This window comes from Ceraceosorus guamensis, assembly GCF_003144195.1.
Source record: "Ceraceosorus guamensis strain MCA 4658 unplaced genomic scaffold IE81scaffold_104, whole genome shotgun sequence".
Taxonomy (NCBI): Eukaryota; Fungi; Basidiomycota; class Exobasidiomycetes; order Ceraceosorales; family Ceraceosoraceae; genus Ceraceosorus; species Ceraceosorus guamensis.
The window spans coordinates 25,288-50,602 of record NW_020290099.1 but is presented as its reverse complement, the minus strand read 5'-3'; the positions used below and the strand labels follow the sequence as shown (position 1 = coordinate 50,602).

Below are 25,315 nucleotides of genomic sequence, written 5' to 3'. Positions count from 1 at the left end.
CCCCCCCCCTCCCTCCCCACACCCATTCCTCTCGGACTCTAGATGGGCACTTGGACTTCTCATATGATCGCACCTGCCTCGGATCTCATTCCCATTCCACGCGAAGCGAAAGAGAACCTCACAGACGTCATGGGTGAGCACGAATTGATGAGCAGCCTTTGCTTTGTCGATGCGCACCTCTCCTCACCATCCAGACTTGCTGCTCGTCCTCATGTATTTTCGCCCACACCCCCTGGGCTTCGACAGGCTCCACCTTGATGATCAACCCGGCAACGGCGATTTGCATGCTGCGAGAATTTGAGCAGCTAAAGAAAGGGGACGTGATTGTGCAAAATGCGGCCAATTGTAAGTCCCTTTTCCAACACGTCCATCTGCGCCAGCTCCACACCTCATGTTCCAGAGGCGCGACTGCGAGTGCTCATACGTGTGCTCACACCACTTGCCTTTGACCCCGCAACGTTGCTGCTCAGCTGCTGTGGGACAAGCGGTGGTGCAGCTAGCAGCTCGTGTGCTAGGCGTAGAGACGATCAATTTCGTACGAGACAGGTGCGTCTTGCTCAGCCCGGGGCAAAGCTCCAAGCTCAGCTCGTAAATCTCACCAATCCCGCCCATGTTCCATTTGGCCCACCTGTGCTCGAATGATCCGCTCGCGCTCCGCGTACAGACCAGACTTGCAAAGCTTGCGCTCCGACTTTGAAGAGTGGGGAAGAGGAGGACCGGGAACGCACGTCTTTACGTACGAGGCCTTGTCCAGTAGGGAAACGTCGAGCGAGACCAAGGATGCGGTCAAGCGGATCGCCAATGGTAGACCTATCAAGCTGGCTCTGAATGCCTTGTGCGGAAAGGACACGACGAACATGTCCAAGTTGCTCGCGTGAGTGCAGCTGGGGCGGGGCTCAGCTCGGCGTACCAGGTCCGGCCCTGGTTCCCCCCTTCTCTCTCTTTTTGACTGCTAACGCTTGAAACTCTTTGCAACCGGCCGCCGCCGGGCCCACGAATTTGCTCCTTGATCGGTGATGCGGCCATACTTTCCCGGGACCTGTTGGGGGCGCGCGCGCGCTTTTCGCAACGCCAGACCTTCCGCTTCGCTCGTCACGTACGGAGCCATGTCGCGCTCCCCTCTATCCCTACCCGCATCCCTCTTGATCTTTCGAGATCTCAAAGCAAGAGGCTTCTGGATGACCACGTGGTATGCCATGCACACGCGACAGCAACGCGCTGCTCTGACTGCCGAGTTGGCGCGCTGGTATGCCGAGGCGATCTTGGCTCCGCCAAAGGCCAACATCATCACCCTCACGCATGATCAGCAGAGTGGAGAGGCGCAAGGTGAAAAGAGACATGTTGACCAAGCGGGAAGAATCATCAGCGAGACGATGCAGGGTTCTCAAGGAGCAAAGACGTTTTTGAGATTCCAGTGAAAAAAGACCAAAGTGAACCGGACGGCGGCGCGGGGGGGGGGGGGGGGGGCGCAATTCGCATGCCCTTCGATTCCTACCCGACCGCGTCATCCGTGTCCTCTTCTTTCTTTCGCAAAATGTGTGGACCCTACCGCCCCCGCCCCACAAGAAATCTCAATGCAATGGGATGCTGTTGAAGTCTTTGGATATTGCTGATATGGGATGATGAAGTACAGAAGCTGATTTGCGCGTGACTAGGACAAGGTTGGGGGAAAAAGGGCGCTGGGAAAAAGGGCGCTCTGAGCAAGCGCGCAAAGTACGGGGGGCAGGCAGGCAAAGAAGAGGGGGGGGGGACGTTGAATCCCCCTTTGATGGAAGCACGTGTAGAAGGGCAAGGGGCGAAAGTAAGTCGCAGTGGGGGCGCAAAGACAGACTCCAAGTTTGCGTTGTGAAAAAGGCAGAACAAAAAGGGGGAGGACTCAAGAAGATGGTTTTTTTTTTCGGTGGAACGCGGGTGCGTCGGAGGCGCTCTATAGGGGAGTGTTTGGGTGCATCAAAAGGGCAGACGGCCTTTCATTTGTTCGATCGATCGAACAGGTACGCGAATCAACGAAAAAGAAAGGCAGAATCCATGCGGGGGCCCTCAGAATAAACCGACTACTTGACCCTCCTCATCCAGGTCGATGTTGAGGTATCCGGGGGCTGTAGAGAGTCCGGGCATGGTCTGCATAGCGCCGCACAGCGGATAAAGGAATCCTGCACCTGCGCTAAGTTTGACGGATCGAATGGGTACTTTGAAGCCAGTCGGGGCACCTTTGAGCACGGGATCGTGCGAGAGGGAAAGCTGCAGGCGAGGCGAGGCGTTCGCAAGACTGGTCAGTCCACTTATTCCAGACCGAGGCCATCCCAAAACAAGGGCAAAGAACTCACGTGCGTCTTGGCCATGCAGATGGGCAAATTTCTGTATCCCTGTCTCGTGTACGTGTCGATTTGATTCTTTGCAAAGTCCGAAACCTCGATGCCATCCGCTCCGTACATTTCCCTCGCAATCGTTTCGATCTTCTTCTCAATGTCCTGGTTCAAATCGTACAGGAACTCAAAGTTGCTCTTTTCGCCTTCGAGCGTATCGATCAGGCCTTGAGCAAGGTCTTTGGCACCTTCGCCTCCCTGCGCCCAGTGATTGGCCGGGATGGCCTTGTCAGCTCCTGCCTTGAGCGCCTGCTTGACCACAAGGTCCAGCTCCGCTTGCGTGTCCGTAGAGAATCTGTTGACAGCAACGATGACCTTCAGACCAAATTTTTTTGCATTCTCGATATGCTTCTCGAGGTTGACGCAGCCTTTTTGCAGAATGTCCAGATTCTCCTGCAGGTAAACCTCCGAAAGCGGCTTGCCAGGCGTCACTTCCGGTCCTCCTCCGTGCGTCTTGAGCGCTCGCACCGTGGCTACCAGCACCACGGCGTCCGGCTTCAAGCCGCTCTCTCTGCACTTGATGTTGCAGAACTTTTCCATGCCTATATCCGCACCGAATCCAGCTTCCGTAATGACGTAGCCCGCGCTCGTATCGTCTTCGCCCTCTTCCGTACCCGCGAGTTTGAGCGCAATGGCGTCGGCAAGGATGCTGCTGTTTCCGTGCGCAATGTTGGCAAAAGGTCCAGCGTGCACAAAGACGGGAGTCCCTTCGAGCGTCTGCATCAAGTTCGGCTTGATCGCATCCTTCATGAGCACCGTCAATGCTCCTCCGATACCGATGTCATCCGCAGTGACGGGTTGTCCAGCTTTGCTAGAAGCCACGACCATGCGACCCAACCTCTCCCGCATATCCTGCAGGCTGCTGGCCAAAGCAAGAACAGCCATGCACTCGCTAGCAACTGCAATATCATATGCCGTCTCCCTGGTGTGTCCCTTCTCAGTGGGCGCTTGTCCGACCGTGATGCCTCTCAAGAAGCGATCATTGGTGTCGGTGACGCGATGCCAAGTGATCGTCTCGGGATCAATATCCAACCTGGCAAACTTGACGCGCTCCTCTTCCGTAAGCTCTTCCGGATCCGTCTTGTCGATGCCCAATTTCTTCAACCTCCTAAACATGACTGGTGCAAAAGATCTCTTGCCTTTCTTCTTTGGGCAAAGCCGGTCGAAGAGCGGACCATCCTTTTGAGTGGCCTCGTGGAACATGCGAGCGTCGATGGCTGCTGCCAAAAGGTTGTTGGCAGCTTGCACCGCATGATTATCGCCAGTCAAGTGAAGGTTGAACTCTTCCATCGGGATGACTTGCGCATAGCCTCCACCTGCTGCTCCACCCTTGATGCCGAACGTAGGTCCCTGGGAGGGTTGTCTGACGCAAGCAAAAGCTGGTTTGCCAAGATGAGCTCCCAGCGCCTGGGCCAATCCGATCGTCGTCGTGCTCTTGCCTTCACCAAGAGGAGTCGGTGTGATTCCTGCTACGACCACATATTTGCCATTCTTTCGATGTTGCAATCTTTCCAATACCGACAGGGCGACCTTTGCCTTGACGTCCCCATACGGTTCCAACTCCCTCGACAGCAGACCGATCTCCCTCGCGATGGTAGTGATGGGTCTTGGCGTCTGAGCTCTGGCCACTTCAATGTCCGAAGGTACCTTTTCGAGGATGTTGATGGGATTCAGCGAAGTGACGCCTCTCGCTCTTCCGCTGCTAGAGCTCTTGAGAGCCGATTCGAGCACGTTGACCATGAGCATGGCCACCGTCATGGGGCCCACACCACCGGGCACGGGAGTGATGGCTTTGGCAACTTTAGAAGCTTCATCAAAGTCCACATCTCCAACCAACCTTTGGCCGCTCTTTTTTGTCGAGTCAGCAATGTAGTTGGTCCCCACATCGATGACCACCCCGCCGGGTTTGATCCAGTCACCCTTGACAAACTGCGTCTTGCCTAGACCAGCGACGACGATATCGGCATCCTTGACGTGAGCCGCCACATCCTTCGTCTTGGAGTGACATTGCGTAACGGTGGCATTTCTGGATCGCAGCAGCGCTACCACGGGGTTTCCGACGATGTCAGATCTTCCAATGACGGTAGCTTTGAGTCCCGAGAGGTCTTTGAGTCCAGCTTCTTCCAACAGCCTAATGACTCCAGCAGGCGTGCAAGGCGCAAAAGCGGGATTGCAAGCTTTGCTGGACAAATGACCGATATTGAGCGCATGAAAACCGTCCACATCTTTCTCGGGCGAGACGGCTTCGGTGACTCTGCGCTCGGCAGCCGCATCGATGTGATTGCCCAAGGGAAGCTGCACGAGGATGCCATCGACCGAGGTGTCCTCGTTCAAATCTCCTACTCGACTGACGATCAGACTCTCCGATGTTCCTGCTGGCAGATGAACGTGGGTGAATTTCATGCCGCATTCTTCGGCTGCTAGACGTTTCATGCGAATGTACGTCGATGACGCGCTGTCCTCCCCAACTTGGACGATGACGAGATGAGGCTGGAACTTGGACTGCGTCTTGCGCACCTCGGCAATACGCGACGCTACGTCTGCCCGGACAGACCTGAATAAGTAGATGCGACGATGCAGTGGACGGTCAGCCTAAGCATGACATGCTTGAACGAGTGCGCGCGGTGCACCCCTACTCACTTGGCAATGGCCGTGCCGTCCAGAATGATGGCGCCCGAGCTGGACATGGTGAACTTGCTCCTCTTGGCGACGGGCTGAATGCTGGGCAATGTTGGGGTGATGATGCGCGCGAAGCTTTTGCCAGTCGCGGAGGGTAATGCGACTTGTCGAGATGCGGATGCGCAAATATACCGAGCCGGAGCTGGAGCTGGAGCTGGAGCTGGAGCTGGAGCTGCAGCTTGAGCTTGGATGGGGAGATGAGAAGGCTTGAGGCAGTGTGAGTAGGTAGATGTGCGAGTGCGGATGAGAGCTCGAAGGGAGCTTGAAGGTGGGTGCATCACACGTCGTGTGCGCGATGGACGACTGCGATTCACGGCGGGAGGAGATGGGCAGCAGCTAGCTGTGGCTGATGTATATAGGGTTGTTGTGTGATGTGCAGCTGAAGTCACGAGGGGATCGAAGACTTTGCTCGGGCGGGTGGGGTGGCTCAATCTCTCAAATTTGAATCGAGATTGAAGCTAGCTAGCTAGCGAGCGAGCGAGCGATAAGCCGGGAATGAGTCTGATGAGTGTGCATGCTAGCTTCCGTACCGTACCGCACCTCGACTCTGATCACCGCTCATCAAACTCACTGCACCGCTAGAAGATTGCCAGATACCGATCACGAGTCACGAAGAAGCGCTCGGCACACTCGTGACTCACCCTGTGGCTCGTGATGACTGGCTTTTGACGGGTGGTTGAGCGGTGTGGAGGGAAAAGCGGGTGTGTGCGTGCGTGGGCGTGCGGCCGGTGCGGGGCTTCTTCTACAATAATCTTGAATATAAGCTGCGCGCTAGTCACGCGTCTCGCTTTGCTATTCAAGATTCCGACGCTTTCTTATTTCTTCCTGCTGATACAGTACTCACCACTTTTCTTTTTCCATCTGACGCGATTTGATTGCAGTCACAACAGACAGAGTCAAGAGTGTGAGTGCATGGCCATCAGGCAGGCGGTAGTCAGCCGCGCGACCCATCTATCTGTGGCGCCTAGGCTCTCGTCACATTCGTCTCCCCACATTCACCATTTGATTCACAATTGTGAATTCGGAATTCGATCTCAAGACTCAGCGTGCATACATATTGATACAGTCAAAGTACGGGTACGCCAAGTATCATCAACGATTCAGACTTTCAGATATATATTTGAGCGCTCACCAAATAAAAAAGTTCTTTTTGCGGCAGACAGCATCAGCTATGGCGGAGCCGAGTGCGGTGACTTGCAGCAGGCACACTGGCCAGTCCACGTGGCTCAGCTGTCTAGAAGCACACAGCATGCATGATGCCCCGGGCTCTCCGCGCGCTCTCCGCTCTCCGCGCTTCTCCGCTTTCCCCGCGGCCATGCGACTCGCGCGCGTCTGGCGGGGACAAGAGCGCGCGCGAGAACGAATCAAGGAATGTGAATCAAATCGCTCGGCTGCATGATCGGACCGGCTCTGCAGCAGCTGTGGCATGCGTGGGCTGCCATATGGGGCTGCTGGGTGCGGGCAGCAGCAGCAGCAGATAGATGTGCTGCAGACGCAATCACGCACGAAGATCGAGCCGCACGCACGCACGCGCGCGCGCACGCATTTCTGATTTCTTGACACTCAAAACCTCACAATGCACGACTGCGTGTGAATCTGCTGGAGCGCTACCTACAGCACACCGGTACGGTGTTCAGACCGTGAAATCTTCCGGTCCCCAATGTACACTTTGATGGATCTTGAATTCATGATTGGTCGAGTCGCGAGTCTGAGTTTTGCGGGGTTGGCATTCACATGGATTCGTGATTGGCTGGACAGGAGTGAAGGGAGGGGGCGCATACATGCGCTTTTGTCTTGAGAAGGGCGGGCAGGCAGCGCGAGTTTGATCTTGATCTCCCACCACCACCTCGCATTATCCCCACCTTTGTCATACCCTCTTTCTCTCCATAGCTCCCAACGCAACTGCATCGGCGTGTCACACTCCTTGCTCAAACTCGAACGATTCCAAGCAAAATGGCAGAAGATCAAACAGCCGCAGCAATCAAGGATGAGCAGCTAGCAGAGAAGAAGGGAGCATCATCCGCCATCAAGTCATTCTTGTCTGGCGGGTTTGGAGGCGTATCAGCCGTGTTGGTAGGACATCCTTTTGACCTGACAAAGACGCGTCTTCAGACGGCCGCCGAAGGCACCTACACGGGAGGCTTGGATGTGGTGCGAAAGACGATCAAGGCGGATGGGGTCAAGGGAATGTACAGAGGAATGGGTCCTCCCCTCGTAGGTGTCACGCCCATCTTTGCCATCAGCTTTTTCAGCTACGATTTGGGCAAGAAGATAGTCTATGGACTCACACCCGATAGAAAAGATCCCAAATTGGGTTTGGGAGAATTGGCTTTTGCTGGCTTCTTTAGTGCTGTACCCACCACCCTCGTTGCTGGACCGGCTGAGCGTGTCAAGGTGCTCTTGCAGGTGAGCCGCCAATTCTGCACGGAGATGAACGTATCCTCTGGCCTGATCGCAACGCTAATCAGCCCATCCCACATGTCTACTAAAATGTTTGCCTTTTGCCTTGATTTCAGCTTCAAGGTCAATCGGGATCATCAGGTCCTACTTACAACGGACCCGTAGATGTGGTGCGCCAACTTTACAAGGAAGGAGGTTTGAAGAGCGTCTTTAGAGGCACAGCAGCCACCCTGGCTCGCGATGGACCTGGTTCTGCTGCGTGAGTATTGTGGTGTGCTGATGCATTTTCAGGCCTTCAGAGAGTGCTTGGGCTGCGGGCGAGAGGTGATGCGAGCGCGCAGATAGCTCCGCACTCAAGGTGATGCTCGGATGGGTGGGGTACTGATTGGAAGAGGGAGAAGCAGAGCACCATCTTGGTGGAATTTTGGCGCTTGTAGCAGGGACGGACTGGGCGCATCATCGCTTGGACCCCTTGGTCTGCATGGATGAAAGCGTCAGGGCCTGTGGGGCCTTGAAACGTGCAACTGCTGCATGTTACGCGAAGGCGCAGTGCTCTGCCACCTCCAGCGAGAGCTTCGAAACCAGGAACAAGCCGCTTTCGCCTCCCAGATCCGTGCGCGATTGCTTTTGCCTGTGCAACCTCGTACTGACTGCCTACGCTTCACCTTCATTCTACTTTGCCTACGCGATGGGCGGACAGCTACTTTTGCGCTTATGAGACCATCAAGGCTGGTCTGACGCCTAAGGGCCAGGACCCTAGTCAGCTCAACCTGCTCAATGTTCTCACGGCTGGTGGCTTGGCTGGTATGAGCATGGTGGGTATCTGACTCGGCAGACCAGGGGAATGGAGCTCATAGGAGGGTGCAAAAGCTGGCTGCTGTCTGGACCAATCGTTGTGGAATTTGGCTCGAAAGCTGCAACACGTGGTACACGCTCCGCGAGAACGCGCATGGACGCGAAGAGCAGAGCATTCAAAAAGGGCGCGACGAAGGGCAGGGAGGACGCTTTGCTGCACGGCTAGAGGCCAGAGAACCAAAGCTGACGCAGATCACCTCTCTTTCTCCCTCTCTACCTTGTCTCTCTCTACTGCGCTTGACAGTGGCTCGTCGCGATCCCTCCCGACGTGGTCAAGTCTCGTTACCAAGGAGCGCCTCACGGTACTTACAACAGCTTCATAGATTGCGCGAGACAAACGATCGCAAAGGACGGAGTCAAGGCGCTTTTCAAGGGTGCTGGACCCGCCATGCTGCGCGCTTGTGAGTCAGGTCATTCCTTCTGAGCCCCCTCTCCCACCCCTCGTAGAGCCTCAATTCTTGGTTATTGCGCGGCGCGGGCCAAAGTTGGCAATTTGTACATCGGTGCTGAAAAATCGACCTTTTCTTGCTTCCCTTCCCCATATCCATCTTGCCGCAGTCCCTGCCAACGCCGCCACTTTCGTGAGTCGATCAGAGTCAGACGGCGCAATGGAGCGAAAGGGACGAAAGGCTGATGATATCCTTTGCTCTCGCCTGCACGATGTTCACTCACCCCCCTCCTCCCAGCTCGGCGTCGAAGTTTCTCTCAAAGCCATGAACAACCTCTTCTGATCCGCCGGGGCAAAATCCAATCAGCTCAAGCACACATGTCCTTCCCCAATCGATTGGGCGGCCCATCTTTATGCTTTTCCCGCATACTTGCGAGTTTTGTTTACGGTCATATGCGCTGCTTTTCTCGCAGATGCTTGATGAGGATTCGATGTTCGCTTTCATGTGCGGGCATGAGATGGATTTGGGGGCGCATGGAAAGCGGGCAAGACGAGTCGACTTTCGATCGGGAGTCGATCGTGTGAGGCTCGAATCGTACGACGTTCATCATTTATGACGCACGATGCAAAATAGAGATGGATAGCAAATCTTGAGGGTACCAAATCAAAGTGCGAGGGTCCTGGCTGGCTGCGTTGTCCCTGTCTGAGAAGCCTGTGCAAGATTTGCATTTTTGCCCGTCTCACAATGCTAGGCCCACATCATCGAGATGTGTCATGGGACCAAAGCGAGCAATTGTGTAGCATTTGTGCGGGCATCGCGCGAGGATAAGTACGTGCTGTGCAGCTTTACAAAGTGCTCGTGGAGCGCGAGTCTCGTGCTTGTGCGCTCGCGAGTGCTCCGTCGCCGCATGCCACGCGGGTAGCGCCGCGCGCCTGGCCATGAGTAGGAGCAGCAATAGCTCTGTCATGATCAGCGGCGAGCATTGACGAATCAGAGGAGCTAGCGAGCATCTTTTGAGCCATCGGACGAAGAGGCCTCGCAACTGCTGCCCCCGCGAAAGGCAAATATTCGGGAACTGTGATGTCATAGCTATACAGCAGCATGGTCACATTCAGCATCCAGGCAACACAAGACAACGATGCGGACGGGAGAAATTTAACCAAGAAGAAACTCACCAGGCTGTCCATCCTACTGAGCACATACAGCACGGCCGCAATAGCTTCGAATTGCGCCTCGTTTCCACCTCCACTGATCAGATCATTTCTAACCGCCTTGGCAAGTTCGAACGTGCTCACTCCCAGATTGCCCTCTTCATTGTTCCTGCTGATACTGCCTTCTCCGATGCCCGTCTTCTGTCCCGCGCCCGCTCCAGCAGCCGCATTTGAAGGTCCGCTGCCCACAGCGATGCCAGAACGAGGCGCCATAGGCCACTGGCTGAAATCGGAAAGGATATCGTCCACTTTTTGAAAAGCCGCTTCCCTGGCGTCGTAAGAGAGGTGTGCGAGCGCATTCTCCAAAACATTGGCGCTAAAGGAGCAGCATAAGAGGGACAAGCTCCTAGTAGCTGCAAAGGCGATGTTCTTCCTCTCTTCTCGATACAGTGCGGATGCGTGAAGCGTCGGGGTACTGCTCGTCAAGAGGCTCAACACTCGACGGAGCACCGCATCTTTGGCGCTGCTGTCGGATACAGGATGCGTCGCCATGTCGAACAGTAGAAAGTTCCGCTTCTCGGTGCGCAAGATGCCCTTGTCGACCAATCCTTTGGCTAAGCGTTCCCGCACCTGCTTCAGCTGATAGCCAATCTTCGTCACATTCCACGTCTCGCCTGATCACAGGCCCAAGCCAGCAGCGGCAGCGCAAAGGTGTCCCCATTAGAATGACGTGCCTACTCGAGCAATGGAATACTGTTGCCAGACACTCACCGCTGAGCAGGTCGACCCATTGACTCGCGCTCATCCTCTCGCTACTCTTCATCAGTTTCAACGTTTCATCTAGCAAAACTTCTCCCGTCATTTTGCCATCCACGACCTCGATCAATCTATCTTGCAGAGGCAAAGCGTTGCCTCTGAACCGACCTGAAGATGCTGAGGTGTCTCTCGAGATGCTTATTCGCTTGCGAAGACATAGCTCGATGAGAATGCAGCCACGCAAGGAGTAGGAAATGTTGTCGTTCCAGAAAGACAAGTAGCCCTGCAGTGAAGTATGAAAGGGAGCAGAAGTGTCAGAAGTTGGGAGTAGGTTCAAAGATGTCATTGAAGATGCTACGCTGTAAGCGGTGGTGCAGAGCCCAAGCCGCGCAGCAGGCTAGCGCTTTGGCCCAGCGTGGACCCACTGCGGCTGTCTCGCCAGTCGGACCTTCTCAACCTCTAGCACAACCACACAGTCTTTGGACCCCCGAGCCCGCCGCTTACATTTCAGGAGAATGATATTCCCTTGAAGATGGCGTTCCACACTTACCTGCTTGTCCTTCAATCCGAGCAACAGGCACTCTTCCATCAGCGTCAATCTAGGATTCTCCTTCTCCTCGCCCTCATCCTGCAAATCTCTGGGATCATACGCGATTCTATGTCCGCTCTGACTTGTTGTGGAAATGCTGGCAGCTCCTGCTGCAGTTCGACTTTTTGCCGAGTTGGAGCCCTCGGTGGGATTTGAAGAGGAGAAGGAGGGATTGTCGAGATGAGAACGTCCGTTGCTGTGCTGCACCGAGGGAGTACCGGTTCGGGATGGCAAGGAATCGAAAGAAGCTTTGCGAGAGTGCGAAGGTCCGGCTCTTGAAATATCATCTGATGCTAAGGCGCCTCCTCCTACTCCGCCCCCACCTCGCCTTCGCTGTAGACCCGATGTCGAAGCCATCGTGATAGTATGGCTCAGCAGGGCTCGCTAGCTCTCTTCGCCGGATTGATCTTGGGCAACGTCGCTCGCGCGAAGTGTATAGCAAGGCCCAACAATTTCCCGCAATCGAGATCCGCAAGTTGGCTGCAGAGCTGGTATGGCGGAGGAAGTCGAGCTGGAGCGTGTTGCTCTGTGGAACTGCGTTGTGGTCCCAAAGCTTCTAGTGATCCTCCAGCAAGCAATGACCAGCTCGAGAAAGGACTGTGACTGGCTGACAAGGCTCGTCTCACTGCAACCTCGCTGGCGCTCGCGATGCAGATCGAGCTCGCAATTGCTCTGCGCCAATGCTGTCGGGTGTCCCGCAGTGAGAGGTTTCCGTGTCGCTATTCGCCTTTCGCCTGCTCGCAGACTCCACTTCGTCAAGGATGGCGGATGCCGGATGCCGGATCAGCAAGCAGATGATCGCAGCTAGCGTTCCCGCGACGAGACAGACATGCACGACTCGCGGCTTAGGTGAGCCTGCCTTTAATTGTAAAGTTGGAAGTGACGAACACAGCATGCGGTCCTCTCGTCGAGCTTCTTGACGTTCATGGCGCACAGCATGCGCGCGGTTGCGAGACACGGTCAAGTACAGTCGCGAGTCCCACCTCTGTTCGCCCCGCCGCCAAAGGCGCATGTATATATGCTGTGGGCCTGGCTGGCTGGCTGGCTGGCTGGTGCGCGTTCCGCATGCATGGACGACAAGGCGGGCGCACTGCCTCACAAGCCACGTGGGTAGCGTGCTGTAGCCCGCCCATGCATTCGTGATTGCGATTCACGCTTCAGCACATCGTGTTGCGCCAAACCCAGCATGCACGCATCCACCACATGAGCGGCAGCTGCTACGCGATCACAGGTCGCGAACCGGATCCACCATCATTTCGGCTGTCATCGGTCGGACACACTGTCATTTGATCAAACACGTTGCTGTGAGTCTTCTGTAGAGGCAAGAGTTCAGTGTGATTCCATATCAATCGCTCACCCCGTTTGTCCGCTGAACTTCTCAACCCTGCCATGCGCAATCAGTCAAGATGGCCTTTCGAGCGAGCAAGCTATTATATCAGGCGAGCGGAGCCAGCAGCGGAGTCTCCTCGAGCCTGTCCGCTCAGCCCTTTTCCGCAGCACACAAATCCTACGTTCAAGGACTGTACCGTCGCTACCTCAAGAACGAGCTGGATTGGGTGATTAGACGGGATATCTGGAGAGACAGGGCGATCGAAATTAGAGCAGAGTTTGAGAGGGCTAGACATATCAGGAACCCTAGGGAATTGGCGAGCGTGCTCGAAAAGGCGGAGAAAGACTTGTTGAGCAGAGCTCATCCGGATCCATACAAACGTAAGTGGGGAGGCATTTTCGTGGATCAGGGCAGTTGGTGCCAATGCTAGCCTACGAATTGCGGAAGAGACCTATGGTCGTTATCTTTCAGCGTTGCCGGGTTATCACACGCACGTCGCGAGGTTGCCGTGTCTTGTGCAGCGACTTGCAGGCGCTATGCTCACCCGATAGGCATGTTCTCTGAAAGAGTCCGACCTGATGAGTCATCTTGAGCTGCCCAGCTGACCCCTGTGTGCCTGATCCTACGCATATTACGCTTCTTACAGCTCCCCTGGCCGAAGATGGAACCAAGTGGTGCGTACAAGGCTTGCAGCAAGACCTCCTCAGAGGATGGCCCTCACTGACCTGATAGTCTTCTTCTCCTGTGCACTCTTGACACGCAACAGGGAACGCAATATCCCTGTGGGTGTTTGAACCCGGTCTTTGACTCTGCGTTCCAGTGACATGAAAGACTGATCCGGTCATTTCCCTTTCAACGTACAGCCTCGCATGTTCACCAAGGCCGAAAAGGAAGCTGCTTTGGCGGGCCACTAAAGTATACGTTGCTCACAACGCAGACGTCCTCTTGTAGATTGGGACCGCAACGAGAGCATCATCGTCGTCGTCGTCACCATTTCTCTCGAGACCACCGCTCGTCGACCTACAGATCCTTGCAATCTGGCTCTAGTGATCACTCGGGTCAATGATGTTGGGTAAGCGTGCACGAAGGGCCATGCGACAGCGAATACATGATCATTAGCATCGGTTTGGAACTGATCCCCCCCAAAGGGGATGGGAGATGGAGCTCAGTATTCGCCAGGCAAGAGTGAATTTTCCAGACCTTGCAGCAATAGCTCGCGATTGATGCTTTGCTTGCCCCTTTGCCGGTGAAGTTAAGGTGCGGGCGCAAATTATCCTTGAAAGATCTCGAGACTGCAACGGACGGAAAAGGCGCTACGTGGCGGTGCCGCAGGCGTCGTATTGCCCTCGGGATCTAGATCGCCACTCGGGTCAACAATCGGTGACGAGTGGCGTCTACTTGCAGAGCTTCAGCGGTGCAGGCAGGTAGGTGCAATTCGCGACGAAGGGGAAGATGAAGTTTTGCCATAGGTGCCATAGGATGCTGCGCTCCTGAGCTACGGTGGCGATTGTGATTCTGCCTCGGAGGTGGAGCTCAGGCACACTGCAGAACGGCGTCGATGAGCTCCTGCCACCCGTGACCTATCGCTAATTCGCAGCCTCGTCTTGAACCATCTGGCTCATCCCTTTTCGAGTTGGTGCTGCGACTATCCAGAATCGGTGCCGACTACAGTTGCGCGCGCATCTATACGGTCAGACGCGCGCGACGCGACACGACGCGACTCGACGCTGCACTGACGCTTTTTGCTCCCTTCTTATCTCCCAACAGCTTCGTCGCCACCGCAAGACTTTTCTGGACGCGCGAAAACGCCACTGGGCTGGATCCGCTTTGATTGGCCTTACGTGCCTTTGCCCTCTAGGTGTGGCGAACGCCTCTTTAAATGCAGTCGTGGGTGGCTGTAAGCGGCCTAGCTGTGCTCCATTCTCATGGTGCGGAGGTAAGCAAGTGCACTTAAGGCTGTACGACTCGCGGACTATGCTCGCTTCTTCCTTCCCATCCTCCATGTCGTTGTTCGCCTCGCTGCTGGCCAGCACGGGCCCATTTCAATTCGCAACACGTCCCAAAGCTTTGGTCGAGATCATCACAAATCGGCCCGGACTCGCTAGACCTGCAACTCGGCGCCCCGATCTAGGTATAGCTGACGATGCAGCTAGTACCTGTCCTACTTGGCGCAACGACGCTCTGCACTAGCATTGCTGCGGCCCCACGATCATACCTGGGCCTTTCACAGCGTCAACTCGATGCCAGAGAGACATTTCCGAACGTGAGTCACGATTCTCAACCTTCGAAGACTTTCAGCAGCTCAGAGAGCTCCATTCCTTCTTTAGGATGCAATTCGCCAGAATAATGCGAAAATCGTCCACTCGAGCTATACGGAGCTCAGACCAGCGATAATCAAAAGAGGCTCGCCGGAGCAGCATCTTTTCGTCGATATTCCAGAGTATCTGCAAGAGCACGTCATGGAGCACATGCTGCCTCAGGCCCGCCATTCCCCACGCAATGCTTCCTCCTCTCCCGGCTCAGGCAAGTTACATCCACAATCTGGCGATGGAGACCTTCATCACGCATCCGCCTCGCCACGCTTCTCTCCAGGCTCTTCGACTTCTCCCCACTCGACGTTCGAGACGAAGCACACTCCGCTCCATACGCCGGCTGTCTCGCCGACAAGCTCTTCAGATTCCGGTCCTCTGCTCATCGACAATCATTCCTACGCACATCAAGCGCTTTGGGAAGATGTGACTTTTCCACAAGCCAGAAACTCTGGCCTCGCACACGGAAAGCCGAACCCCTGGCCTGACGCCCCCTCAACTAGAAGCAGCAGCGCTAATACAGCCACCTCTGCCCCTTCACACTCCAGCATGCGGAGTGCGGTGCTTGGTCATGGTCACGCGTCGGACGGCGATGAGGTGACGCGCCTACTAGATGACCATTCGCATGCCCAGGCCCCTTACGCGCATGATTTTGCGAGCATACACTCACCCAAATCACCAAACTCAAATCATTCATCCGGAGACGCGGTGCACAACACAAAACCAAGCGAGGAGAAACATTCATCTGGCGCACATCAGTCGAATGGCAAAAGCTTTGTCGAGGCACAGCATGGAGGGGCCGTGCATGACCCAAGTCCTCAGCCAGATCGATACCAGACGCAGCACACATCGCCTCCTCAAGAGATGTCCTCTTACTCTGCAAGCCCGGCGATTGCAGAAGACCCACCCAGAGCAGAGCACAAACATGCTGCAGCATCCACACGCGATAATCAGATCGAGGTGCCAAATCAGAATGGCACAAAGACCGTGAAGGTCCAAGCTGGTTCGCCCATCCGCTCCGTCCCTTTGAGACTCAAAGGTAGGAACGCATTCGTCAGGACATCGCAGCCGCGTGACTTTCAAAGTAAGCAGCCATCGGCTCCGTATGACCACAAGGCACCGTATCACCTCGAAGCAAAGCTGCCACCGCCTTATCGTGATACGTCCACTTACGTATCAGCTTCTGTATCATCTGGGCAAAAGGCACACAAGGTGCCGGATGAGCCAGTTCGAATCCTGTGGACGAATCAGAGAATGCCCAAGGATACATCGCCCTACGTAGCAGCCTTGCAACATCATCGGAAGTATTTCAAACCCAACATGGCCACATTTGATGTGAGTTGCTCTGGACCGTGTGTATATACCCACGCGTGCACTCGAATTCCTGAAAATTGTCCCCGCTCTGTTTTCAGGTCATTCAAAAATTCACCCGCACAGATTCGGAGCCGACGCTGCATGCTGTAGGATTAGCGTATGAAAAGAACAACAAGCCCATTCACGGCGGAGGCGTGACTTCCATAGGGCACCATTATGACGAGACTCGCGTGTACATGGCACCGCAGACCAAGTTACACTTGCCACGTGGAGGCGAGCTTCACTGGGAAGATCCCGATCCATCGGCGCTTGTACGCCCATCTGTCGCAGACTCCGAGCGCACAAAGAAGAAAAGCCGGGGACAAAGCTCGACAATGGGTGCGGACTCAGAGCAAGGTCCAAGTAAGAAGCATGCCTCTGGCGCCGACAATGACCGGCTACATCGAAGGGGTGCCCTTCTGTCCAGGCGCGACACACCGACTGCTGAACGGGTACGTACGAAGCTGGACGAGTCTCGTGGACGTCGTCAAGCTCGAGAAACGAAGTCCATGTGCTGAGCTACGAAGTCCATGTGCTGAGCTACGAGCGCGTCTATGTATTTCAGAAACTGATAAGAAGGGCGGACGAACATTCTTCTGATTCGACGAAAAGCGATCCAGCCATTGATGAGGCAAAGAAATGGAAGTTCAAGCCACGCAAGTATTTCAAGCCACAAACGAAAGATGAAGCTGCCGACAAAACGACCAAGCCGCTCGCAAATTACATGATACATGCTAAAGATGCTGATACCAGTAGAACGGAGTCTGACGGGTCGCAGGAGCAAGATCCAAGCACGACTAAGAGGACCAAGCAAATGTCTGCTGTGTTGGCTTCCTCGGAAACAGGTTCAGCCCCCTCAAAAGCCGGGGCAAGTCGTCGATTACCCCGAAAGCCAAAGGATTTCTACAGGAAGTATCCAGAATATGCCATGAATAGAGGCATTCGAGGGTGGACCGTCGAGAAACCTAGTCCGGTGCCGCCCAGAGATCACCTCCAGCCCGCTTCCAAATTGCGGACGCCTACTGAGCCAGAGGATAGACCCTCTGTGTCTGTAAGCTGGCATGGTCACAAGGGGCGACCGAGTGGTGATGTGACTCTTGCTGCGATGAAAGAAAGCGTGGAGCATTATGCTGCGCATTACCACCCCACTATGAAACGTTTTACAGTGAGTGCAGAGAAATGGGGAGGCAAGGAGTACAGCGTCATACACGACACAAGCTGACCACGGGGACCGTGAGCAGGTGAAAGGTCAATTCGGGAGGAGCAACACCGAACCTGCGCTGCACATCACGGGTACTGCGCGGGACGACCACGGGCGTGCTCTTCCTGGAGGGGGCATTACTGGGATTGGAGTGCCTTATTCGCACCACAAAGTGAGCATGCTCTGCACGTGGCCAAATGACGAAAACTGCTCTCATTCTCGAGATGTCCCCGCCAGGTCTACATGAAGCCAGACATTTTCCTTCCGAATCCACGGCCAATGCTCAAAGGCCAAGTCATCGCGCCCGAAGAGCCACGCAGCAGAGCCATGATCATGTCTACTCAAGGTATGCGTGCAGCGACCAAAAAAGCCTGGCAGTACAGTATAAGACAGCACGCCCAAGAAGAGAAGCCGCAGCAGGCAGATCTCGGCGCGCCCAAGGAAAAAAGAGGCCCGGGCAGCTCTCGAAGGTCGTCCAGGGCACCTGCACAAGCAGCGCCTGCTTCTTCCTCACTCAATCAAGATGCTAGGACAGAGCACAAAGCATCGTCCGCCTCAGAAGAGCATGCGATCAAATCTGCGCCAGTCACACGACCGTCGCCCATTCAAGTCCCAGACTCGCCAAACCGCACACCTGTCCGAAGCCCCTCCTTGAGCCCAACATTCGCCACTCTGAGTCCGCTGCGCGAAGGAAGTCTCCGGAGCGGCTCTAAGCGCACCTTTTCCACCTTTGAGCAGATGCACGATGACTCGCCATTGGTGACCGACCATCGCGCTCTTCATCACAGCTCTCCGCTCCATTCCGACTTGACGTCCCTGCACGGCAGCTCACCGGACACGCTGCATCTGGGACCACTCACACCTCCTCGACTTTCGAGCCCAGACCACACCAACTTCAAATGGGTGTTTCATCATCTATGAGATGACGCGCACAGAAACATCCACTTTCGTGTGCCTTGAAGCTCTCGGAGCATTCTTTGAACATTCAATACATCAGCACGTCAGCAAAAATGATCGATTCTACTATGAGCGTCGAATTATACACAGAAATGACAGACTCTTTGTGTGGAGTCTACCGGCATGCCAGCACTTCGCAGGGCTATCGTGGTGCTATCATGCTGCGCTCTGGATCTCTTTCTAATCGGTGCCCGCCATCTTCTTGTCCAACAGGTCGGTCAACTCTGCGCCGATTCTTCGAAATTTGCACGGCCATGCACATGCTTGCGTTCGAGTTCAGAAGTCTTCGGATTCTGAATCTTCAGCCTCACTATCCGTCCAGAATGACGAGTCAGAGACATCGCCATAGCTGGCGTCAGCAGCACCTCCTCGTACACGTTGAGCGCCGTCGTCAACGAGAGTCGTTCCTTCGCTGGCGTCAGTAGCACCTCCTCGTACACGTTGAGCGCCGTTGTCAACGAGGGTCGTTCCTTGGCTTGCTTCCACATCCAGTAGACTATGATGATCAAATCCCAGCAGGCCTTTGGAACTGAGTAGAAAAGCTCCACAAGCGTCCAATTGGATGTCGCTCACCTCAGACGCCGCGGTTTGCATCAGCAAGCGAGAGCCGACGTTGCCGAATGGGTGCTTTCGAGCGGTCTCGGACAAGCGTTGCAGGTCGAGATCGATGATGAAAACGGAGTGGAGCTTTGTGTGCTTGAACGCTACGCAAAGACGCCCATCCGAGCTGGCAGCCGGGAGATCTTCTCCTATGTTCACCTCGTGTGCCCTAAAGAACTCGTCCTGCCCATATACAGGCCTGTGACTGGACATCTGGAGGGGCAGAATGCCAAGATGCAATTTGCGATGTTGTTCACGTCTTGCAATGGCTGAGCAAGGGCGGACGAGAAGCGCATGTCCCTGGCAGAGCAAGACTAAAGTGTCGCTACGTGATTCAATGTAAACCTTGCGCGCACCCCTAAGATAATTCGCGTACTTTTGTAGCACCAGCCAAGAGTGAGCAGTCGGAAAAGGTACGCGGAGATCGTCACTGCTCAGATTCACTTACGACAAACGCGGTAATGTACTCGACACCGTTCCTGGAGTGAAGCATCAAAACTGAACAGCTGGCCTATTTTTTGGAGCTTTGGGCACTCACATGTCATCATAACTCCCGGTTTCAGAGCAAAGTGACTTCACCGTGCGCCAAGTCGCGGCTGTTGTCGGGCCCGTATCCACCGAGCATGACTCAGCTCTGTTTGTCGAGGAAGCTACATGGACTTTGTTAGGTTTGAACGTCGTTCCTCGCCGACGCATGCGAGCCGGCCTGCCAGTTCGCCGGGATAGATTTGGATTTGGCATCATGTTGAGTAGAACGCTGCCATCCGCGATGGAGTATGTGACCAAGCCTGCAGTGTGTACCGCGGCGACCATCGTGCGCTCGTCATTCACAGCTAGGTCCCAGCAGGGTCCTAGAGCTTTGATAGTGATGCACAGACTCTTCGTCGGCACGTCAAAAAGGTGAATGCTGTGAATTAGACTTCCCTCGTGCTCCGAAGATGTGGACACCAGGCAAGACGGGAAGCGCAGATGCAGGTGCGTGATCACGAAGGCTTTTGCTCGACATATTTCGGGGAGTGGCAAGACGCTTTCGAAATGACACGCCGTTTTCGTGATGGTGAATAGCATGACATCATGCTTCCCCGAGCTGGCTACTGCAAAGCCCGCGTCTATGACGAGGCCTGAAAGCCTGTTGTCGGCTGCCTCATCACTTGCTCGTAGCTTCAATGTGCTAGAAAGAATCAGGTCGTCCTGAGTCGCAACGTCCTCCTTGTGTCGCTGTTTGAACATTTGTAGAGTTCGGTGGTCTGTTGCCAAGACAAAGAGCCCTTCAGTCGACTGCAAGAAAAATGCATGACGCGAAGACCTGCGTGCTGGAATGTCAAGGTGGCCAAAACGTGATTGACTTTCGAGCGCGTCGTCTGATCCACTCCTAACGACCGACGGACCACTAGCAGACTTCCACGCTAGTGTTAGACGTAGATAGCGATCACACAAGTCCCTGAAAGATGTGATGTCGTTGGAATACCCGGTGACGCTGAGCACTGCCTCGCATGCACGTTCGTTAGGGTAAGAAGGGACAGATCTGCCTCCTGCTCTCTGCGAACCTGGGAGCGGGGAAGCCCAACGCGGTATGAGCCGCCACTGAAGAGCCAGTGAGCGCCAGACCGTTTCGCATTCGTTGATGCGCTTTAACCAGTGTTGAGATACTCGACGGCTGATGAACCAGGTCTTAGGGTCTAGCTGGATAAGCACCATGACTAGAAGCTCCGCGGGAAGGTGTCTGAGCGGGTCTGTAGACATGGCGACCAATTTGGCCGATGGCCCCACATGAAGGTTATGTTAAACAGTCTCGAAGAGCTTGCGAGGCCGTGTGATCGACACGGTCTGGGGCTGAGTGGTCGAGAATGGTATGTGTGTTGAAGACACAGCGCTTCAACTCGATAGAGTGGATGCGAGGATGCAGAAGGCACTCGTGGAGCAGCAGGCAAAAGAGATTTCCTTTTGAATCATAGACAGTCGCGGGCTCGATCGTTATGGCGCTTGTGTACTCGTGATTGAAGCAGTCTCCTGAGAAGCTGACCGATCTTGGATTGGATCAATCTCGCAGAATGCAGGGATGACATTGTCGTTTCTGTTACGCGTGAAATATGTCTCTGCTCTAATCAAGAGTGACGATGCTGTCTCGTGCGACCTTTGGCGGCAGCATTTGAGACTCGACATGACTCACGATGGAGGTGAGGCTTCTTGGTTGGATCACTTGGCATGCATCGTGAAAGCCACTAGCACACGTTGATTGGTGACGGCTTGATTGGAAGGTAGACATAAACAGCTATTCCATCGGCCATGATGAGGCTTGAGCAGTCCAATCTACTTTGCGACTCTTAGATCGGCGCGCAATCAGGACCAGGGTAGCTCATCCAATCAGGCTGCGGAAGTGATTGATCAGTGCCTCGCAGATACCCTTTATCGCCTCCACAAGTGAAATTGGCTTGCCTATGCGGCCGCAGGCGTATCACATTTTTTTCTAGTCAAGGGCAGCCCCATTCTGGCCGTTCTGTTGCGTCTAATTCCAAATGATTTGGGGTGGACGTCAGGAAATCATTGGTGGAGAGCCGAGAGCTCTCTTCGATTTGGACCAAGTCTGATGTCCACTAATCTTCGAGCGGCCCAAGTAAGAATGGCTAAGCGTGTGTCTCGTGTATTTCTGACTTGCAGCTTTCTGTTTTTGGTCCCGGTTGCCTTCTTGAGGATTCTTCTGTGGCAAGGTTTACGATCTGTAATCATTTTCGAGGCATTCCAACGCTTCTGGGCTCGCCAGTCGCCGATGCTCAAACTCAGAGACCTTAGTGCTTATCGCTGTTGTTCAAGGCATTCTCGACCCCCTTACCGTTGTCGGCATTCTGCGCGGCTTGCCGATCTTTGTCAGCAGCTGCTAGGTGGAGGCCGAGGTCGAAGCCCAGTAAGCCCTCTCCGGAACGACAGAGATAGACCCCGATTGCGTCCATCTGAAGATCGCAAAACTCTTTGCGTTTTTCAGGCATTTGACCCAACAAGCGGGAACCGATGTTGCCGAGGGGGTGTATTGGGTGCTCGCCGGACAGCCGGTGAACCCTGAGGTCGATCAAGAAGATGTTATCGAACTCTCCACTCTCCTCATACCAGACTCTTGTATTACTCCCCCGATACTTGGATTTCTCGAACACCAAGCAGAGGCGACCATCCGCTCCAGCAGCAAGATGCTTCATTCCGGACTGCACAGGAATGCCTGTGTAGCAGTCGTCCGAAGCTTGAGGTTCACCGAAGGTCCGCGTCTGGAGAGGTATGATGCCAAGATGCACCGTCTTCTGCCAATCGCGATTGACGAGCATTGAGCAGGGACGAATGACCATCGCGTGACCAAAGCAATGAAGCACGAGTGTGTCTGTGTGTGAGTCCAAGAAGACACCACGCATGCTGAGCAAAAGGTCGTAGTACTTTTCGAAATCACATTGATGGTCAGTTGTCTGGTTGCTCACCAGGATTGAAATTGAAGCAACTTACAACGTAGCAGTTGATGTAAATTTGGACACCGCTGCATTTGTTTACGTTCTCAGTGATGAAGATCGCGCCTTTTGAAGACCAGTCGCGCATACACCCATCTTATCTACTCACATCTTTGCGTAACTCCCCTCACCCGCGCACAAGAGCTCAATTGTCTTCCACTCCGAAGCTGTTGTTGAAGCCTCACCGACCACTGAGCAGGAGCAGGACTTATTACTTGATAGGGACACGTGAATGTTTTGAGGTCTAAAGATCGGCCCTTTACCCGGCATGCTCGGGTCATCATCACTGTGATCTGGGCCAAACAGATCCGGCATCATGTTCAAGAGAACTTTGCCGTTCACAGCAGAAAAAACGACAAGCCCTGGTGGCCGATGGGCGGCGATGATCATGGTCCTCTTGTCGTCGACCGTGACATCCAGACAATACGCCAGTACGGTTATCGTAGTGCATAAAGTGTTGCTGGGCACATCGAAGAGATGCACTTGGTATTCCTCGTCGTCGCACGTGAGCACCAGACAAGATGGGTAGCGAAGCCGAATGTCGTACACATGGGAAGGTTCACAGTCCTCCGGCAAAGGCAACATGCACTTCTCTTGGTGTGTCGGCCACAGATCCTTGTATACTAAAATTCCTTCATCGGGATGACAGGCGATCACCAACCCCGGATCCATCCTTAGATGTTTCAGGTTCCGCTTGCCATATTCTGTCAAGGTACTGTGCAGCGAGAGGTCGTCTTGAAATGCGAACTCCTTAGTCGCGCGCCGTTGGAACATCTGCAGGTATTTGCCATCCGAGCACAACGCAAACATGCCGCTGGCTGGTCGCAGATACAACCTCTCCGGCACATAATCGGCATCGGGAACGTATCCAAAGCTTGATGTCAGATGCGCAGGAGATGTCCCGGTCAGATTTGGAGGCGACTCCCAAGCCAGCGTTAGCCGTGCATAGCGCTCGCAAAGATCCCGGAAAGAAGCTAAGTTGTTAAAATACCCTGTTGTACTTTGCGTCCCTTCGGACCAATGCACATTTAGCGAGTAGAGCGGTGCCGTTCGAGTCTCATGCATAGACCGGGCACTGGGAAGGGGTGAACGTAAGTGCGGTATGAGGTGCCATCGAAGGGCTACTGTGCGCCACACATCCTGGCACCCATTGATATGATCGTTCCACCGGCGAGACACTCGACGACTACGAAGGAGAGTCTTGGTGTCCAGCTGGGTGAGGATCAAACTCTGGAGCTCGCTCGGAAGCACGCTGAGTGGATTGAGAGGCATTGCGGTGGCCACTGCCGCTGGCGTGTTTCCCGAAGATGAGAAGTCGACCTTGTGTGCTGTATGCTCTCGGAGATCTGTGCATCCGAATCATGGACTCGTCGTGCAGCTGGCTGGGCCTAAGTCGACCTTGTATGCTGCATGCTCTCAGGGGCCTGTGCATCCGAATCATAGACTCGTCGTGCAGCTGGCTGGGCCTGTGCACAAAGCGTTACACGGCAAAGGGAGACGGCTGTGAGCAGAAATCGATGGTCGCGGAGGAGAAGTGCAAGTTGAAAAAGGCAAAGTAGGGAAGGGCAAAGTAGAGAAGGGCACACTGATTGTACTCACGGCTCCATCACAGGGTGCGAAAGTCAAAGCCATGCAGCATAATCACGTTTTGGGTTGCTCTTGCCGGGATCCGTTCTTGTATTCGAGATTGTCGAGCACAAGCTAGATCGAGCGTTAGATACTCGAAGACAGCTGCGGTCCGCAAAATCGCAAAACAGCTTGGTTGCGACAAGACGAGAGCCGCATTGAAGATGTGTTTCGCCGGCCAAGCAAGGCCGTTCTGACGTTCTCTCTGTCCTGGCCTCAATACGATGCGAGAGAACTTGATTAATACACGGAACGCTATATTGAAAGACCTCTGTATGCTGGGTGAATCAAAGCGCCAGGTTCCGCGCTCAGTCGGCTCGTCCTCTGATGAGCCAATCAGCATTAGCTTTGCCCATGCGCGAGTCACAGAGTGCGCCCGACCCCCCGCCCTTACGTTCTAGCGAACGCATATATATGGCTATACGTGACAAGCTTCATCAAGGGCAAATTTCCTAATTGATCATGGTGTGCGCAGTCAAAGATTGCCCGCGTAGCACCTGTCCGTGTCACATCCTGTGTGATATCTTGCTCGCTGACATCCTTGATGCTGAGTACCGAGAGAGCCGGAGCGGCGGAGAGGATGATCAGCGTAACGAACAGGACCACTCAGACTCAACGAAGTCAGATTTTGATTCGTGACGCGAAGTGGCCGTCTGCGCCAGCTTCACGTGACGCGAAGCGACCAAAGCGCGCTCGCGATGCCGCGCGGCCGCTTGTAGACGGAGATGACTCTTTGGCTCCATGGAGTTCACGGCACAGTTGGCCGCATACACCAGCCGTGAGCGCAAGCCAAGCAGCTACGCAAACTTACATCTTGATCTTGTCTCGTCTCTCAAGTGGCTGTCAAAGGGGGAAGGGGGCAAGGATCGATGACGGAGCGTCTATCTCGGAGCAGAAATCACACATACTGCAAGCGCCTACGAGCAAGGTCTGAAGAGCGGCGGAGCTCACCCAAGTGCGACCCAAGCATACTCTAAATGTAAAAGTTGCGTGTGAGACGGGATTAAAGGTAACAGACATGGAACGCTTTCGAGACTACATGATTAGAAGGGGGTCGAATCGTGCTGATACTTGTGTGATGGAGCTCGAGTGTGCTTGCGAGCACGAAGCACAACCTCGACGCGGCTGTATTGTGCAGATCTCGCGCCCGGTGATTGCGAAGCTGTTCGTAAGATGCTACCTTCTTCGCCCAAGGTACCCGAAAACGCGTAGGTTGTGCTTGCAGGAGGTATGTTCAGGTGACGAGCCAGGGGACAGATACCTGGAAAC

At 54.6% G+C, this 25,315-nt stretch overlaps 8 protein-coding genes across 8 annotated transcripts; 4 read left to right on the top strand and 4 right to left on the bottom strand.

The window, feature by feature from the left end:
• Window positions 1-42: 42 nt before the first annotated feature.
• On the top strand, window positions 43-1,849 carry IE81DRAFT_343231 (NAD(P)-binding protein; the record flags this gene model as incomplete). Its single annotated transcript, XM_025515732.1, has 6 exons — window positions 43-133; window positions 247-345; window positions 471-546; window positions 665-874; window positions 1,076-1,326; window positions 1,656-1,849. The coding sequence occupies 6 exons, from the start codon at window positions 43-45 to the stop codon at window positions 1,847-1,849; spliced, it is 921 nt and encodes a 306-aa protein (XP_025366797.1).
• Window positions 1,850-2,040: 191 nt separating this feature from the next.
• On the bottom strand, window positions 2,041-5,053 carry IE81DRAFT_294568 (FTHFS-domain-containing protein; the record flags this gene model as incomplete). The annotated part of the gene is made up of 3 exons (XM_025512059.1): window positions 2,041-2,241; window positions 2,328-4,920; window positions 5,007-5,053. 3 exons carry the CDS (start codon window positions 5,051-5,053, stop codon window positions 2,041-2,043), a joined length of 2,841 nt encoding a protein of 946 aa, XP_025366796.1.
• A 1,679-nt stretch (window positions 5,054-6,732) lies between these two features.
• On the top strand, window positions 6,733-9,351 carry IE81DRAFT_326344 (mitochondrial carrier). The gene is made up of 6 exons (XM_025514795.1): window positions 6,733-7,451; window positions 7,562-7,704; window positions 8,146-8,260; window positions 8,545-8,701; window positions 8,859-8,881; window positions 8,987-9,351. Exons 1-6 carry the CDS (start codon window positions 6,999-7,001, stop codon window positions 9,029-9,031), a joined length of 936 nt encoding a protein of 311 aa, XP_025366795.1. The 5' UTR covers window positions 6,733-6,998; the 3' UTR covers window positions 9,032-9,351.
• A 243-nt stretch (window positions 9,352-9,594) lies between these two features.
• Window positions 9,595-11,674, bottom strand: IE81DRAFT_15247 (GPP34-domain-containing protein). The gene is made up of 4 exons (XM_025510458.1): window positions 11,147-11,674; window positions 10,612-10,879; window positions 9,865-10,514; window positions 9,595-9,778 (listed from the first exon to the last, which is right to left on the bottom strand). Exons 1-4 carry the CDS (start codon window positions 11,540-11,542, stop codon window positions 9,773-9,775), a joined length of 1,320 nt encoding a protein of 439 aa, XP_025366794.1. The 5' UTR covers window positions 11,543-11,674; the 3' UTR covers window positions 9,595-9,772.
• Window positions 11,675-12,369: 695 nt separating this feature from the next.
• IE81DRAFT_15178 (hypothetical protein) lies at window positions 12,370-13,000 on the top strand. The gene is made up of 2 exons (XM_025510450.1): window positions 12,370-12,489; window positions 12,587-13,000. Exon 2 carries the CDS (start codon window positions 12,592-12,594, stop codon window positions 12,943-12,945), a length of 354 nt encoding a protein of 117 aa, XP_025366793.1. The 5' UTR covers window positions 12,370-12,489; window positions 12,587-12,591; the 3' UTR covers window positions 12,946-13,000.
• Window positions 13,001-14,502: 1,502 nt separating this feature from the next.
• IE81DRAFT_15201 (hypothetical protein) lies at window positions 14,503-18,455 on the top strand. The gene is made up of 6 exons (XM_025510452.1): window positions 14,503-14,778; window positions 14,843-16,159; window positions 16,237-16,629; window positions 16,743-17,342; window positions 17,419-17,550; window positions 17,616-18,455. Exons 1-6 carry the CDS (start codon window positions 14,659-14,661, stop codon window positions 18,297-18,299), a joined length of 3,246 nt encoding a protein of 1,081 aa, XP_025366792.1. The 5' UTR covers window positions 14,503-14,658; the 3' UTR covers window positions 18,300-18,455.
• Window positions 18,456-19,269, bottom strand: IE81DRAFT_15195 (hypothetical protein). The gene has a single exon (XM_025510451.1). The coding sequence runs from the start codon at window positions 19,146-19,148 to the stop codon at window positions 18,612-18,614; it is 537 nt and encodes a 178-aa protein (XP_025366791.1). The 5' UTR covers window positions 19,149-19,269; the 3' UTR covers window positions 18,456-18,611.
• Window positions 19,270-21,721: 2,452 nt separating this feature from the next.
• On the bottom strand, window positions 21,722-23,692 carry IE81DRAFT_332207 (hypothetical protein; the record flags this gene model as incomplete). The annotated part of the gene is made up of 3 exons (XM_025515302.1): window positions 21,722-22,351; window positions 22,419-22,449; window positions 22,530-23,692. 3 exons carry the CDS (start codon window positions 23,690-23,692, stop codon window positions 21,722-21,724), a joined length of 1,824 nt encoding a protein of 607 aa, XP_025366790.1.
• Window positions 23,693-25,315: the final 1,623 nt, after the last annotated feature.